Raw genomic sequence first — 16,584 nt, forward strand, 5'->3', positions numbered from 1 at the left:
TGCTGAGGAACAGAAAACCAAATACTGCATTCTCATTTACAGGTGGGAGCTAAACATTGGGTACTCATGGACAAAAAGATGGCAACTATAGACAATGGGGACAACTAGAGGCAGGAGGAAGGAAGGGTGGAAAAACTAACTATGGATACTATGCTCGCTACCTGAGTGACGGGACCAATCGTATCCCAAACATCAGCATCGTGCAATATACCCGTGTAACAAATCTGCACGTGTACCACTGAATCTAAAATAAAAGTTTAAATTATAAAAAGAATAGATGCTTCGATTTTACCCCAGAACTTCGGGGATAGATCCTGAAGAAGCAACAATTTGATGTTTATATGATTAAGGAAAAACCTTGATGATAGTTGAGATAGCATTAAAATTGGTGTGCTCTTTAAAGTGGCATAGTTGCTCTGTGCTCACCCATTGTTAACACTGGAGCACTGGTGAGTTTGCTGCAAGTCCAGGGATTTGCTGCAGTTTGGTGTCACCAAAAACAACCTAGGATACAGTATTAGGAGATCTCCCATCGGTTCTGAGAAACTGCTCTGCCATTTGAACCTCACGGGAAGCCACTCACCGGTTTGATTCCTCATCTGTGATTTTTAAATCTAGCTGTGCTTCAAAATCATCTAGGGACCTCTACTAATATGCAGGTTTAGATCCAAACCCCCAAAATTCTGATTTAGAAGGTCACAGCATTATTAGCGAGGACACTGGGTTATTCACAGGCTCTACAGCTGATTGTATCACATAGCCCAGCTGGGAAAACATCACTCTAACATTCCTTTTATCCCTGATATGATACAATCCCTGGACTTCCCTGGGTCAATGTTTCCTTCGAGTCCTTAACTGCAGTTTGTGATAATAAAATCATATGATCAAACATATGAGATGAATTTGAAAATCTAAGCAACTATTTATTCCATCATTGCTTCAGAAAAACACCAAGAGTACCAAATCTATGCTGGACACTGTATGGTAGCACTTCAGGAACAAAATCAAGTAAAATACCTGCTGTGGCCTGTTTAAGGAAACAAAACAGGTACATAGAGGAGAGATTATTATTCAGTGTGGTAAATGCTGTGGCCAGAGTAAACACTAGATTTTGCTATTCTGATGGCATAGAGGAAAGGACTTCCTGGGAAAATGATGCTTATGATGATTCTTGAAGGGTAAATGAATGTTAGTAAGGAGGGTTAAAGTGGAAAGAAATTAATAAACTGTGAAATGCATGAATTTCAAATATCCCCTTTCTGTTTACCTCGGTGTTTAAGACTCCCAGGCCATCCAGGATAGCTAGGGCCACCTGGGACTCCAGGAGACATTGAGAAGTCCTTCCCCACTCAAGTCTGCCTTTGCAGTGAAGCTGAGGGATCCCATCCCAGGCCCCTCCAAGCCCATTGTCTTCAAGGAAGTGTTGAGTAGTCATCAGGGCCACTTCAATCTTACCAAGGGGATGTTCACCTGCATGTACCACCTCAATCTTACCACAGGAATGTTCACCTGGCATGTACTACTTCAATCTTACCACGGGGATGATGTTCCCCTGGCATGTACCACTTCAGTCTTACCGTGAGGATGTTCACCTGGCACGTACCACTTTGGCTTCAATGTTGAGCCGTTCCAACATGCCGTAAAATTAGGGCTCATGAAGAACAGTACCCAAGTCCTCGAGAAGGAAGCCAACGCTGAGGACAATTACAGGCATGTGTTTGGAACTGTCGTCTTGCAGCCGATGATGGGAGATAGGGTCTGGCTAAAATCCAAGCTAGAAGCAAAAGAGAACGAGAAAGGGTTGATTCAAAGTGTGTTCTGTGGTTATTTGTTCTATGCAACTATACTGGCTAAGAGTAACCACACACTTCAATTCCTCAAGTGGGTCTAAATTTCAGAGCGAAACTTCCCCTTCTTCAGTATATTTTTCCCTAAGATCATTACATGCATAACATTAAGAGTAACCCAGTTTATCAATGTGAATGTAACTCCAAAAGCAGTAAAGATTAATAATCCATTAATTGGTCAACAACTTCTTATTGAAAGTCTATCACATTTCCAGTATTCTTCCATATCCTAGGAATTTCCAGGAGAGGATGTCAGAAAATCAGATCTAATTGGAAGCCTCTTGCCACTTGAAACTGGGGGGACCAGGAAAGTTCTCATTCCTTTTTGTGATTATGTCTGAACATTTTTCTCCATACTAAAAAAGTCTTAATTATAGCCCCCTCCATGACTTCAATTTTACAACTTACAATACAGCTAGGAAAGCACATATCCCAGAGAGATGAAGAAAATTTGTTCAAAGTCACATGAAGTTGTGAATACATACTATTAAATGCATATTTTGCATTCAATGTATAGTGCATATTTTGGCCACTGTTAGAGCAAGGGGCAAGGGTATGGTTTGGAGGAGCAGTTTCTATGGCTTAATACCCATAAGACCCTATTAGTTGCCTACTAAGTGTCCATTCACCCATTGTATGTTTCAATTTCTTCCTAACAGGTAAGGTTCCTGTTGCATTTTACAGATGAATAATTTGAGATTCAAAGAAGTAATCCTACTTATTCCCAACCAGATTGCTAGTTAAAAGCCTGAGACAGAATTCTAATCCCAGGTTTCCCAGGAATCCGAGTTCTTAACCATAGTGTTTTTGATTAGTTAATTGTCATTTACTCATTTCTCCAAGCTCTGCCCTTGGCTTTTGCTTTTCATTTCCAGCTAAGTCTTGGAGTACGGCAACCTACAAGAAGCAGTCTTACTCTGGCTGGCATTTACTCTGTTTGTTCATTCTCTCCCCTAGAGCAGTAGCCTCAGGAGATAATGTCAGAAAAAACAAATTGTTGGCACCAGGATCTGCATACCCCAATTAACAAAATGATGCTTTCTACCCACCCTCCTGCAAATATTTGAAGCAGGAGACTGCCCCTCCCACAACCTGGGTCAGCCTCCTACCAGCCATTCTCAAGACAAAAGCCTTTTTCCTTTTAGTGGGTGAACCTTCTCCAGGAGTTCTTTCTGGCATGCCTAGCTGTGGGGTCTAAGTCTTGGATCACTGATCACCCTATCAAGGCCTTAAGTACGTAGTACAATATTGCCTCTTCAGATATTTACCCCTGGTACAACCAGCTGCTAGCAACAAGATTAATATTTAACCACAAGGTAGATTCACCGATTCTTACTCGCTCTGGATCTCAGCGTGGATAGGATTATAGACTATAATTCCTAGGCCATTTTTTAGATTTTCCTTCCAGCATGTCTGTTCTCAGAGTAGCTGTATGTATAAGACCAAAATAAAGAGGCCATCCTAACTCCTACCCTGACTTCTATTTGAAGATGTATTCCTTGGGCTGAACCACAGGTTACGAGTTATCACAAATCATTTTCAGTACAGGAAGTCAAATGCAGATCAAAAAGTCTTGAATTGGAGGCAATTTCCAATGAGAAACATGTGCAGGAAGAAACTAACATTAAGTGCTACATATTCAAAATGGTCTAATAAACATAAAGCATGAAATGCTAATTAATGTTCGTTACTTTTTAACATGCATGCCATCTCTTTTAATCCTCCTAACAACCTTATAAGGAAAATATCTACAATATATATTATATTTCATACAAAGCAAACTATTTACACAACATTCCAAGTTTTTTCCCATTACCCTTATTTTGTTCTTTCTGCCTGGAATTCTTATGTTCCTGATCTTTGATGAACTCATCCATTTCCTAAGGTCTAGTTCAAATGCCTCCTTTAATATCTACGTCAAATATACAAGTGTATAAGAAGAAGACTGTTTTACAAGAAGATATCAGAATTTAATTCTGAGATGGAGTAGTGGAGCAGCATTGAACATAGTAAAGCAGAAGAACTATATTTCAATGGTAAATAATCCCTGGATCTTTTCCTGTAAACCAGCACTTGGCCTACAGTGCAAGGCCAAATAGCACATTGATGATTGTCAAAGATAAGAATAAAATTGCTTGACCCACCACTGGACTATAAATGCCTAGGAAGCAACCCAGAGCATGTAAGCAATGACTCCATTTCCAGAATATTTTTGAAAGCAGGAGTGTCAAACAGTTATCATTTGCTTTTGTATAAGATATGACAAAGATTTTAAAAATCTGTCCTGTTACAAAGTCATATGTAATTGATGATAGATATTGTCTTGGTAAAATAAGGATTGAATTAGATCTTATGTTTAATGAGGCAGTAAAACATTTCATCATCTTCCCATGTGGGCCCTAAAATTCTGCTTGGAGACAGTGCTTCTTGTTATGGGAAAGTCTTGCTAAGAATTTGTGCTTGATGTGGGTTGCAACTAGAGTCAAGTCCACAAAGAAGGGAGCCAAATTAACATGCATATACCAGACATGACTTTCAGGCTATAAACCATATATTTTCTTGTTTTAGTCAGCTAAGTTTTACCTTTAAGCTTCAAAACTTAATGAACAAAAGTGAATAATTGAACCCAGTAATGGATAACCCAGAGTTATAAAAATGTCCTGAGAGGCTGGGTGCAGTGGCTCACGACTGTAATCCCAGCACTTTGGGAGGCTGAGGTGGGCGGATCATGAGGTCAGGAGATTGAGACCATACTGGCTAACATGGTGAAACCCTGCCTCTACTAAAAACACAAAAAATTAGCTGGGTGTGGTGGCACATGCCTGTAGTCCCAGCTACGAGGGAGGCTGAGGCAGGAGAATTGCTTGAACCTGGGAGGCGGAGGTTGCAGTGAGCCAAGATCTTGCCAATGAACTCCAGCCTGGGTGACAGAACAAGACTCTGTCTCAAAAAAAGAAAAAAAAAAAAAGTCCTGAGGTTTTGCATAGCACTGAGACACCAGGGAAATCCTTTTAACCTTTAGATACCTAGATATCTATCTATTCAAGTTACTGCTAAGGAACTTGCTATGGTCCAAACATTTGTGTCCCCCTTAAATATATGTGTTGAAACCTAAGCTCCAACGCGATGGTATTAGGAGGTGGGGTCTTCTGGGGTGATTAGATCATGAGGGCAGCCCTCATAAATGAGATTATTGCCCTGGGCTGGTGACACATGCCAGCACTCTGGGAGGCCGAGGTGGGCAGATCACTTGAGGTCAGGAGTTCTAGACCAGCCTGGCCAACATGATGAATCCCCATCTCTACTAAAAATACAAAAATTAGTCGGGCATGGTGGTGCACATCTGTAATCCCAGCTACTCAGGAGGCTGAGGCAGGAGAATTGCTTGAACCTAGGAGATGGAGGTTACAGTGAGCCGAGATCACGCCACTGCCCTCTGGCCTGGATGACAAAGCAAGACTCTGTCTCAAAAATAAATAAATAAATATAAAAATAAATAAAGGAGACCTCATAGAGCTAGCTTGATATGGTTTGGCTTGTGTCCCTACCCAAATCTCATCTGGAATTGTAACCCCCACGTGTCGGAGGAGAGACTGGTGGGAGGTGATTGGATTAGTGGATTGGTTTCCCCAATGCTGTTCTCATGACAATGAGGGAGATATCATAAGATCTGATGGTTTAAAAGTTGTAGTTTTCCCTGCACTCTCTCTCTCCTGCCCCCTTGGGAAGAAGGTACTTGCTTCCCCTTTGCCTTCTGCCGTGAGTGTGAGTTTCCTGAGGCCTCCCCAGCCATGCAGAACAGTGAGTCAATTAAATCTCTTTCCTTTAAAAATTACCCCGTCTTGGTATCTTTATAGCAGTATGAGAATGGACTAATACAGAGAATTGGTACCAGCAGTGGTACTGCTATAAAGTGGGTACTGCTATAAAGGTAACCTGAAAATGTGGAAGCAACTTTGGAACTGGGTAACAGACAGATGTTGGAACAGTTAGGAGGGCTCAGAAGAAGACAGGAAGATGTGGGAAAGTTTGGAACTTCCTAGAGACTTGTTGGATGGTCTTGACCAAAATGCTGATAGTGATATGGACAATAAAGTCCAGGCTGAGGTGGTCTCAGATGGAGATAAGGAAGTTTTTGGGAACTGGAGCAAAGGTCACTCTTGCTATGCTTTAGTAAAGAAACTGGCAGGATTTTGCCCCTGCTCTAGAGATCTGTGGAACTTTAAACTTGAGTGAGATAATTTAGGGTGTCTGGCAGAAGAAACTTCTAAGCAGCAAAGCATTCAAGATGTGACCTGGCTTTTTCTGAAGGCATTCAGTCATATGTGTTCACAAAGAGATGGTTTGAAATTGGGACTTACGTTTAAAAGGGAAGTAGAGCATAAAGGTTTGGAAAATTTGCAGCCTGCCCATGTGGTGGAAAACAAAAACCCATTTTCTGTGGAGAAATTCAAGCCTGCTGCAGAAATTTGCATAAATAATGAGGACCTGAATGTTAATAGCCAAGACAATGAGGAAAATGTCTCCAGGGCATGTCAGAGACCTTCACAGCAGCCCCTCCCATCACAGGCCTAGAGGCCTAGGAGGGAAAAGTGGTTTTGTGGGCTGCACCCAGGGCCCCACAGCTCTGTGTAGCCTTGGGACTTGGTGCCCTGCATCCCAGCCACTCCAGCTCCAGCTGTGGCTAAAAGGGCCAAAGTACAGCTCATGCAATTGATTCAGAGGGTGCAAGCCCCAAGCCTTGGCAGTTTCCACATGGTGATAGGCCTGAGAGTGCACAGAAGACAAGAGATGCAGTTTGGGAATATCCACCTAGATTTCAGAGGATGTAAGGAAATGCCTGGATATCCAGGCAGAAGCTGGCTGCAAGGGTAGAGCCCTCATGTAGAACATTTGCTAGGCAGTGAGGAAGGGAAATGTGGGGTTGGAGTCCCCACACAGAGTCCCCACTGGGGCACTGCCTAGTGAGAAGAGGACCATTGTCCTCCAGACACCAGAAAGGTAGATCCACTGACAGAGGCACCATACACCTGGAAAAACCACAGGCACTCAATGCCAGCCTGTGAAAGCATCCACAGGGGCTGTACCCTGCAGAGCCACAGGGGCATAGGTGCCCAAGATCATGGAAACCCACCTCTTGCATCAGCCTGCCCTGGATGTGAGACATAGAGTCAAAGGAGATTGTTTTGAAGCTCTAAGATTTAATGAATGCCTTGCTGGGTTTCAGACTTGCATGGGGCCTGTGGCCCCTTTGTTTTGGCCAATTTCTCCAATTTGGAATGGGAGTATTTACCCAATGCCTGTACCCCCATTGTATCTTGGAAGCAACTAACTTGCTTTTTATTTTACAGGCTCATAGGGACTTGCTTTGTCTCAGACGAGACTTTGGACTTGGACTTTTGAGTTAATGCTGGAATAAGTTAAGACTTTGAGGGACTGTTGGGAAGGCATGATTGGTTTTGAAATGGTGGTTTCTCCCATGCTGTTCTCGTGACAGTGAGGAAGTTCTCATGAGATATTATGGTTAAAAAGTGAAAGTTTCCCCTGCTCTCTCTCTCTCTCTACTGCTGCCTTGTGAAGAAGGTACTTGCTTCCCCTTCCCCTTCCTTCATGATTGTAAGTTTCCTGAGGCTTCCCCAAATTTCTCTGCAATAGAATTTTTTCTGGATATTGTCTATGATGCGAATTCTCCACCCCATCCTAGGAACTCTAATTACTCTAGTATATTTCACCTCCTAAGAATAATGTGCTAAGTATCATGTGATAAGATTATAGTGCTCTATTCGAGAACTTCATGAAGCATACACAAGTATCAATAGTCAAATTGATCAAGCGGAAGAGAGGATATCAGAGATTGAAGATCATCATAATGAAATAAAGTGAGAAGACAAGATTAGAGAAAAAAGAGTAAAAAGAAATGAACAAAGCCTCCAAGAAATATGGGGCTATGTGAAAAGACCAAATCTACATTTGATTGGTGTGCCTGAAAGTGACAGGGAGAATGGAACCAACTTGGAAAACACACATCAGGGTATTATCCAGGAGAATTTCCCCAACCTAGCAATACAGGCCAACATTCAAATTCAGGAAATACAGAAAACACCACAAAGATATTCCTCGAGAAGAGCAACCCCAAGACACATAATCATCAGATTCACCAAGGTTGGAATGAAGGAAAAAATGTTAAAGGCACCCAGAAAGAAAGGTCGGGTTGCCCACAAAGAGAAGCCCATTAGATTAACAGCAGATCTCTCTGCAGAAACCCTACAAGCCAGAAGAGAGTGAGGGCCAATATTCAACATTCTTAAAGAAAAGAATTTTCAACCCAGAATTTCATGTAGAAGGAAACTAAGCTTCATAAGCAAAGGAGAAATAAAATACAGACAAGCAAATGCTGAGAGATTTTGTCACCACCAGGCCTGCCTTACAAGAGCTCCTGAAGGAAGCACTAAACATGGAAAGCAATAACCGGTACCAGCCACTGCAAAAACAGACCAAATTGTAAAGATCATCGACACTATGAAGAAACTGCATCAACTAGCAGGCAAAATATCACAATGACAGGATCAAATTCACACATAACAATATTAACCTTAAATGTAAATGGACTAAATGCCCCAATTAAAAGACACAGATGGCCAAATTAAATAAAGAGTGAAGCCTCATCAGTGTGCTGTATCCAGGAGACCCATCTCACGTGCAAAGACAAATATAAGCTAAAATAAAGGGAAGGAGGAAGATTTACCAAGCAAATAGAAAGAAAAAAAAAAAAAGCAGGGGTTGCAATCCTAGTCTCTGATAAAACAGACTTTAAACCAACAAATATCAAAAGAGACACAGAAGGCCATTACATAATGGTAAAGGGATCAATGCAACAAGAAGAGCTAACTACCCTAAATATATATGCACTCAATGCAAGAGCACCCAGATTCATAAAGCAAGTTCTTAGAGACCTACAAAGAGACTTAGACTCCCACACAATAATAATGGGAGATTTTAACACCCACTGTCAATATTAGACAGATCAATGAGACAGAAAATTAACAAGAATATTCAGGACATGAACTCAGCTCTTGACCAAGTGGACCTAATAGACATCTAGACAACTCTCCACCCAAAATCAACAGAATATATATTCTTCTCAGCACCACATCGCACTTATTCTAAAATTGACCACATAATTGGTAGTCAAATACTCCTCAGCACATGCGAAAGAACGGAAATCATAACAAACAGGCTCTCCGACCACAGTGCAATCAAATTAGAACTCAGGATTAAGAAACTCACTCAAAACCGCACAACTACATGAAAACTGAACAATACGCTCTTGAATAACTACTGGGTAAACAATGAAATAAAGGCAGAAATAAAGATGTTATTTGAAACCAATGAGAACAAAGACACAACGTACCAGAATCTCTGACACATTTAAAGCAGTGTGTAGAGGGAAATTTATAGCACTAAATGCCCACATGAGAGAGCAGGAAAGATCTAAAATCGACACCCTAACATCACAGTTAAAAGAACTAGAGAAGCAAGAGCAAACAAATTCAAAAGCTAGCAGAGGACAAGAAATAATTAAGATCAGAGCAGAACCGAAGGAGATAGAGGCATGAAAAACCCTTCAAAAAATCAACGAATCCAGCAGCTGTTTTTTTGAAAAGATCAACAACAAAATAGATTGACCACCAGCCAGACTAATAAAGAAGGAAAGAGAGAAGAATCAAATAGACACAATAAAAATGAAAAAGGGAATATCACCACTGATCCCACAGAAATACAAACTACCATCAGAGAATACCATAAACACCTCTACGCCAGTAAACTACAAAATCTAGGAGAAATGGATAAATTCCTGGACACATACACCCTCCCAGGACTAAACCAGGAAGAAATTGAATCCCTGAATAGACCAATAGCAAGTTCTGAAATTGGGGCCGTAATGAATAGCCTACCAACCAAAAAAAGTCCGGATTCACAGCCGAATTCTACCAGAGGTACAAAGAGGAGCTGGTACCATTCCTTCTAAAACTATTCCAAACAATAGAAAAAGAGGGAATCTTCCCTAACTCATTTTATGAGGCCAACATCATCCTGATACCAAAACCTGGCAGAGACACAACAAAAAAGAAAATTTCAGGCCAATATCCCTGAGGAACATCAATGTGAAAAACCTCAATAAAATACTGGCAAACCGAATCCAGCAGCACATCAAAAAGCTAATCCACCATGATCAAGTTGGCTTCATCCCTGGGATGCAAAGCTGGTTCAACATCCACAAATCAATAAATATAATTTATACATAAACAGAACCAATGGCAAAAACCACATGATTATCTCAATAGATGCAGAAAAGCCTTTGACAAAATCCAACAGCCTTTTATGCTAAAAACTCTCAATAAGCTAGGTATTGATGAAACGTATCTCAAAATAAAAAGAGCTATTTATGACAAATCCACAGCCAATATCAGACTGAATGGGCAAAAATTGGAAGCATTCCCTTTGAAAACTGGCACAAGACAAGGATGCCCTCTCTCACCACTCCTATTCAATATAGTATTGGAAGTTCTGGCCAGGGCAAAAGGGAAGGGAAGGGAAAGGGAGGGAAGGGAGAGATAAAGAAATAAAGGGTATTCAAATAGGAAAAGAGGAACTCAAATTGTCTCTGTTTGCAGATGACATGATTATATATTTAGAAAACCCCGTCATCTCAGCCCAAAATCTCCTTAAGCTGATAAGCAACTTCAGCAAAGTCTCAGGATACAAAATCAATGTGCAAAAATCACAAGCATTCCTATACACCAATAGCAGACAAGCAGAGAGCCAAATCATGAGTGAACTCCCATTCACAATTGCTACAAAGAGAATAAATTCCTAGGAACAGAACTTAAAAGGGATGTGAAGGACCTCTTCAAGGAGAACTACAAACCACTGCTCAACAAAATAAAAGAGGATACAAACAAACGGAAGAACATTCCATGCTCATGGATAGGAAGAATCAATATCGTGAAAATGGCCATACTGCCCAAAGTAATATATAGATTCAATGCTAACCCCATCAAGTTACCATTGACTTTTTTCACAGAATTGGAAAAAAGTACTTTAAATTTCAAATAAACCAAAAAAGAGCCCTCATTGCCAAGACAATCCTAAGCAAAAAGAACAAAGCTGGAGGCATCACGCTATCTGACTTCAAACTATACTATAGGGCTACAGTAACCAAAACAGCATGGTACTGGTACCAAAACAGATATATAGACCAATGGAACAGAACAGAGGCCTCAGAAATAACACCACACATCTACAACCATCTGATCTTTGACCAACCTGACAAAAACAAGCAATGGGAAAGGATTCCCTATTTAATAAATGATGCTGGGAAAACTGACTAGTCATATGCATAAAACTGAAACTGGACCCCTTCCTTACACCTTATACAAAAATTAACTCAAGATGGATGAAAGATTTAAATGTAAGACCTAAAACCATAAAAACCCTAGAAGAAAACCTAGGCAATACCATTCAGCACATAGGCATGGGCAAAGACTTCATGACCAAAAGACCAAAAGCAATGGCAACAAAAGCCAAAATTGAACAAATGGGACCTAATGAAACTAAAGAGCTTCTGCACAGCAAAAGAAACTATCATCAGAGTGAACAGGCAACCTACAGAATGGGAGAAAATTTTTGCACTCTATCCATTTGACAAAGGGATAATATCCAGAATCTGCAAAGAACTTAAACAAATTTACAAGAAAAAAAAAACAACCCCATCAAAAAGTGGGCAAAGGATATGAATAGAGACTTTTCAAAAGAAGGCATTTATGCAGCCAACAAACTTATGAAAAAGTGCTCATCATCACTGGTCATTAGAGAAATGCAAATCAAAATCATAATGAGATACCATCTCACTCCAGTTAGAATGGCAATCATTAAAAAGTCAGGAAACAACAGATGCTGGAGAGGATGTGGCGAAATAGGAATACTTTTACACTGTTGATGGGAACATAAATTAGTTCAACCACTGTGGATGACAGTGTGGTGATTCCTCAAGGATCTAGAATTAGAAATAACATTTGATCCAGCAATCTCATTACTGGATATGTACCCAAAGGATTATAAATCATTCTACTATAAAGACACATGCACATGTATGTTTATTGTGGTACTGTTCACAATAACGAAGATTTGGAACTAATCCTAATGTCCATTAGTGATAGACTGGATAAAGAAAATGTGGCACACATACACCATGGAATACTATGCAGCCATAAAAAAGGATGAGTTCATGTCCTTTGCAGGAACATGGATGAAGCTGGAAACTGGCATTCTCAGCAAACTAACACAAGGACAGAAAACCAATCACCGCATGTTCCACTCATAAGTGGGAGTTGAACAATGAGAACACATGGACACAGGGAGAGGAACATCACACACTGGGCCTGTCGGGGCTGGGGGACTAGGGGAGGGATAGCATTAGGAGAAATACCTAATGTAGATGATGGGTTGATGGGTGCAGCAAACCCCCATGGCATGTGTATACGTATGTAACAAACATGCACGTTCTGCACATGTACCCCCGAACTTAAAATATAATAATAAAAAATTATAATTTATGAAGAAAGATTATAGTGCCTTATTAAATAAAACAATAGATATGGATATTTAATATATTAGAGAGAACATTTATTCTTTTAACTATTCATTTAACAAACATGCATGGCATGTCAGTTCAATGTCAAAATCTACCCTCTAAATCTAGATGCAGACTTTGTATCTCCTGCCTCAAGTAACACAAAAAGAGAGAAAATACAGAATTAATTCAAGGTTCAAAATTCCTACGACAAGGACTATGATCAGTGTTACACATAATGCTGTGATTCCCATATCTTAGAGGATAAAGAAAAAAAATCTCAGTCTCAAGTAGATAAAGAAGAAATATTTGAGTTGAGTCTTAACAGATGACGAGAGGTTGCTTGGAATAGGTGGATATGGGATGGTGTAGGAAACCACTTAGTGTGAAGAGGATCAACTCAGAATCACCCCGTCTCACTTGATATGGTTTGACTCTGCATCCCCACCCAAATCTCATCTCAAATTGTAATTCCCATGTGTGAAAGGAGGGGCCTGATGGGAGGTGATTGGATCGTAGGGGTGGTATTCCTTCATGCTGTTCTCGTGATAGTGAGTGAGTTCTCACAAGATCTGGTTGCTTGATCAAGTGTGTGGCTCTTCCAGCTTCACTCTCTCTGTCTCCTGCTGCTACCTTGTGAAGAAGGTACCTTGCTTCTCCTTCACTTTCCGCCATGATTGGGAGTTTCCTGAGGCCTCCCAACCATGTGGAACGGTGAGTCATTTAAACCTCTTTTGTTTGTAAATTACCCAGTCTTAGGTAGTATCTTTATAGCAGTGTAAAAACAGACTAATACACCACTTTTATTTATTTCATGATTTAGGAAGGCCTGCATCACTAGGATCACCAGGGCCAAAAGAGTTTCCGAAAGATATTGAGCAGTGTCCGTACACACAAAAGTCTTCCTTTGTCATGAAGCTGATATCTCCCAGGCCCCTTCCAGCCCCTTGCCTTAAAGGAAATCCTGCACAACCATTAAGGCCACTTTGATCTGAACACTGGAGTCTTTATGCCGTTCCTGGAATCCACCAGTTTTGTTTTGACATTGAAACACACAAGCATCCTGTGAAGGTGATACACATGAAGAAAGGCACTCAAGTTATGCAGAAGGAGGCTGAGGCTTAGAATGGGCATGTACAGGTTTCAGGGACTGCTGTCTTAGAGCTGATGAGTGGGGACAGGGTTTGGATGGAGTCCAAAGTGAACCCACAACATGAAAAATGAATTCTTCAAACTATATTTTTTGGGGTTTTGCTTTATGAAAGTTAACAAGCGGAGAAGCAGTAATTTTTTCCTTTCTTCAAAAAGTCTGACTTGAAGAACAGAATATTCTCTTCCTCCTCAATATACCTAAGGGGATAATAGAGTTGAATAATTCCTAGTATACCAATGTGAATTTAGTGCTAATGCTGAAACCATAAATATTATACCAATTTATATTTGAACGCTCAACTATAAACTATTGGCATCATCTCATGTTTTCAGAATTATGATAAAATGTATATGTATCCATGTCTTACTCCATTTTCTATTGCTATACCTGAGACTGGGTAATTTATAAAGAAAAGAAATTTATTTCTTACAGTTTTGAAAGCTGAGAATTCCAAGAGCATGACACTGGCATCTGGTGAGGACCTTCTTGCTGCATCATAACAGGGTGGAGGGCATCACATGGCAAGAGGGCAAGAGCATGCATGTCAGCCCAGGCCTTAATGTTTCTTCTTATAAAGCCACCAGTCCCATCATGGGGGCCCCACCCTGAAGAATCTTATCTAATCCTAATTTCCTCTCCATTATCCCACCTCCAATCAACACATGAATTTTGAATAAAGTTTCCAACACATGAAATTTGGAAGGCATATTCAAACCATAGCAATCCACACATGCAGCTATCGGGGCAAAAGCTGTGAAGGAGCTATTCTAAATCAGAACCACCCACATGTACAGAGGAAGACAGCTGTCATTTAGAATGAGGTTGGAGCACTAGAAAAGCCCTTTGCCCCCTACACACTTATACCTGGATCTTTCTTTTCTTGAGCAAAATCTTTCCCAAATTAATTAAGGACGAGGTTAATGACACAAATAGCCCTGGGAAATATAAAGTTTTTGCTTTTATTACATAAAAATTTACATGGCTTCATGATGCTTTCTGTGACGCCAGTTTCATGACAGAAGGGCAGAGAAGTACAAGATGCATAGGTACTGTGTGAGGAAATATTTCTGTTGTTTTGCCTTTATGAAGTTACATTGTGGCATCCTGGTAGCTCCTTAAATCAATGTAGTGTTTTACTCTTCTGTATATCCCAACAATTTGTTCTCCCTATTATTTAAGTACTTTGGGGGTTGTCCATTTATTTGCTGGGTTTCTATTTGGATTCAGTTAGACTAGCAACTGCCAGCAGACTCCTTATTATGGAAATCGTGGGCAGGTTCAAAGGGTTTTTCAAATACAATTTCCTCCTTACTGATTTACTACTTTAATCCCCTGCTATGGTTTGAATGATGGTGTCTGTTCCAAAATTTGTGTTGAAAGCTAATGGCTACTGTGATAGTCTTAAGAGGTGGGGCCTTTAAGAAGTGATTAGGTCATGAGGGCTCTTCCTTTGTGAATGGGAGTAAGGCCCTCTTAAAAGGGAAGTCACGCAATATTGTGCCTTTCTTGCCCTTCTGCCTTCTGCCATGTGAGGACACAGCAGTCCTCCCCTCTGGAAGATGCAGCAACAAGGTACCATCTTGGTAGTGGAGAGACTGGGCCCTCACCAGCCAGCACCTTGATCTTGGACTCCCAACCTACAGACCTGTGAGAAATACATTTCTGATCTTTACAAATTACCCAGTATCAGTTATTTTGTAATAGCAGCAGAAATGGACTAAGATACTCCCCTTCACGCTTGAGTGATATAAATTTGAATGGTATAAATTTGATAAAGTTGATAAAATAAACAAATGTAAATGATATACAAAGAGCACATGAAAAGTTGCTCAACATCATTAGCTATAGGAAAATGCAAATCAAAACCACAATTAGATACCACTTAGGCCCACAAGAATGGTTATGATTTTAAAAAGATAACAGGTGCTGATTAGATCATAGAGAAATTAATACCCTCGAACCTGCTAGTGGGAATGTAAAACCGTGCAGGCACTGTGAAAAACTGGCAGTTCCTCAGAAAGTTAACCATAGTGTAATCATATAACCCAGCCATTCCACTCCTAGGCATAGAGCCAAGAGAATTGGAAACATATGTTCACACAAAAATGTGTCACAATTATTCATAGCAGCATTATTCATAACAGCCAAAAGGTGGAAACAACCTAAATATCCGTTAACTGATGAGTGAATAAATAAAATGTGATAAATCCTCGCAACAGAATGTTATTTGGCAATTAAAAGGAATGTAGTATGAGTACATGCTGCAACCTGGATAACTCTTGAAAACATTGTTCTAAATGAAAGAAGCCTATTACAAAAGGGCACATAGTGTGTGATTTCATTCATATGAAATACCAAGAATAGGCAAATTGAGAGACAAAAAGTAGTTTAGTGATTTCTGGGGGCTAGGATTGGGAGTGGGCATGAGAAGTGACAGCCAGTGGGTACGGAATCCTTTTGTGGATGTGATTCTAAAATTAGACCGTGGTGACATTTCACTACTCTATAATATAAAAACCATTGAGCTGCACACTTGAAAGTGGGTAAATTATAAGGTTTGTTAATTATATCTCACTAAAGTTGCTTAAAGGCCCATGAGTCTATTCTGATGTAAATACATAAACAGGAAAGAAGGGGAAGTTTTTCTTTATAGTAGAATGTAAAACTACACAAAGAATAATGGAGTTATAAATTTAAAATAGAATCTAAAATCAGTGGATAAAATTTTTATGAAGAAGAGGTCCAATCCAGCAGTTTAATTAACATACTCTTTAAAGATACATGATTTTATGGAGTATCTGCTGTATACATGATAATATTCTCTTTTTATGTATTTTCATTATTATACCATATCTCAGATCAACTGATGAGCATAATATCTCCATTTTAAAGATTTTTTATTGAGGCTAACTAAACTTACCTAACTAGTTTGAAGTTACACTGGTAGGAAG

At 40.0% G+C, this 16,584-nt stretch overlaps 1 protein-coding gene across 1 annotated transcript in view; it reads right to left on the reverse strand.

Annotated features, from left to right (window-relative positions):
- Positions 1 to 338: 338 nt before the first annotated feature.
- The window catches only part of LARGE1 (LARGE xylosyl- and glucuronyltransferase 1), a 769,194-nt gene continuing 752,948 nt past the window's right edge, over positions 339 to 16,584 (reverse strand). Inside the window, exon 13 of the mRNA XM_063722909.1 lies at positions 339 to 1,774. Within this exon, the coding sequence (XP_063578979.1) occupies positions 1,705 to 1,774 (70 nt within the window). The 3' untranslated portion in view covers positions 339 to 1,704. The remainder of the gene's footprint in view (positions 1,775 to 16,584) is intronic.

This window comes from Pongo abelii, chromosome 23, assembly GCF_028885655.2.
Source record: "Pongo abelii isolate AG06213 chromosome 23, NHGRI_mPonAbe1-v2.0_pri, whole genome shotgun sequence".
Taxonomy (NCBI): Eukaryota; Metazoa; Chordata; class Mammalia; order Primates; family Hominidae; genus Pongo; species Pongo abelii.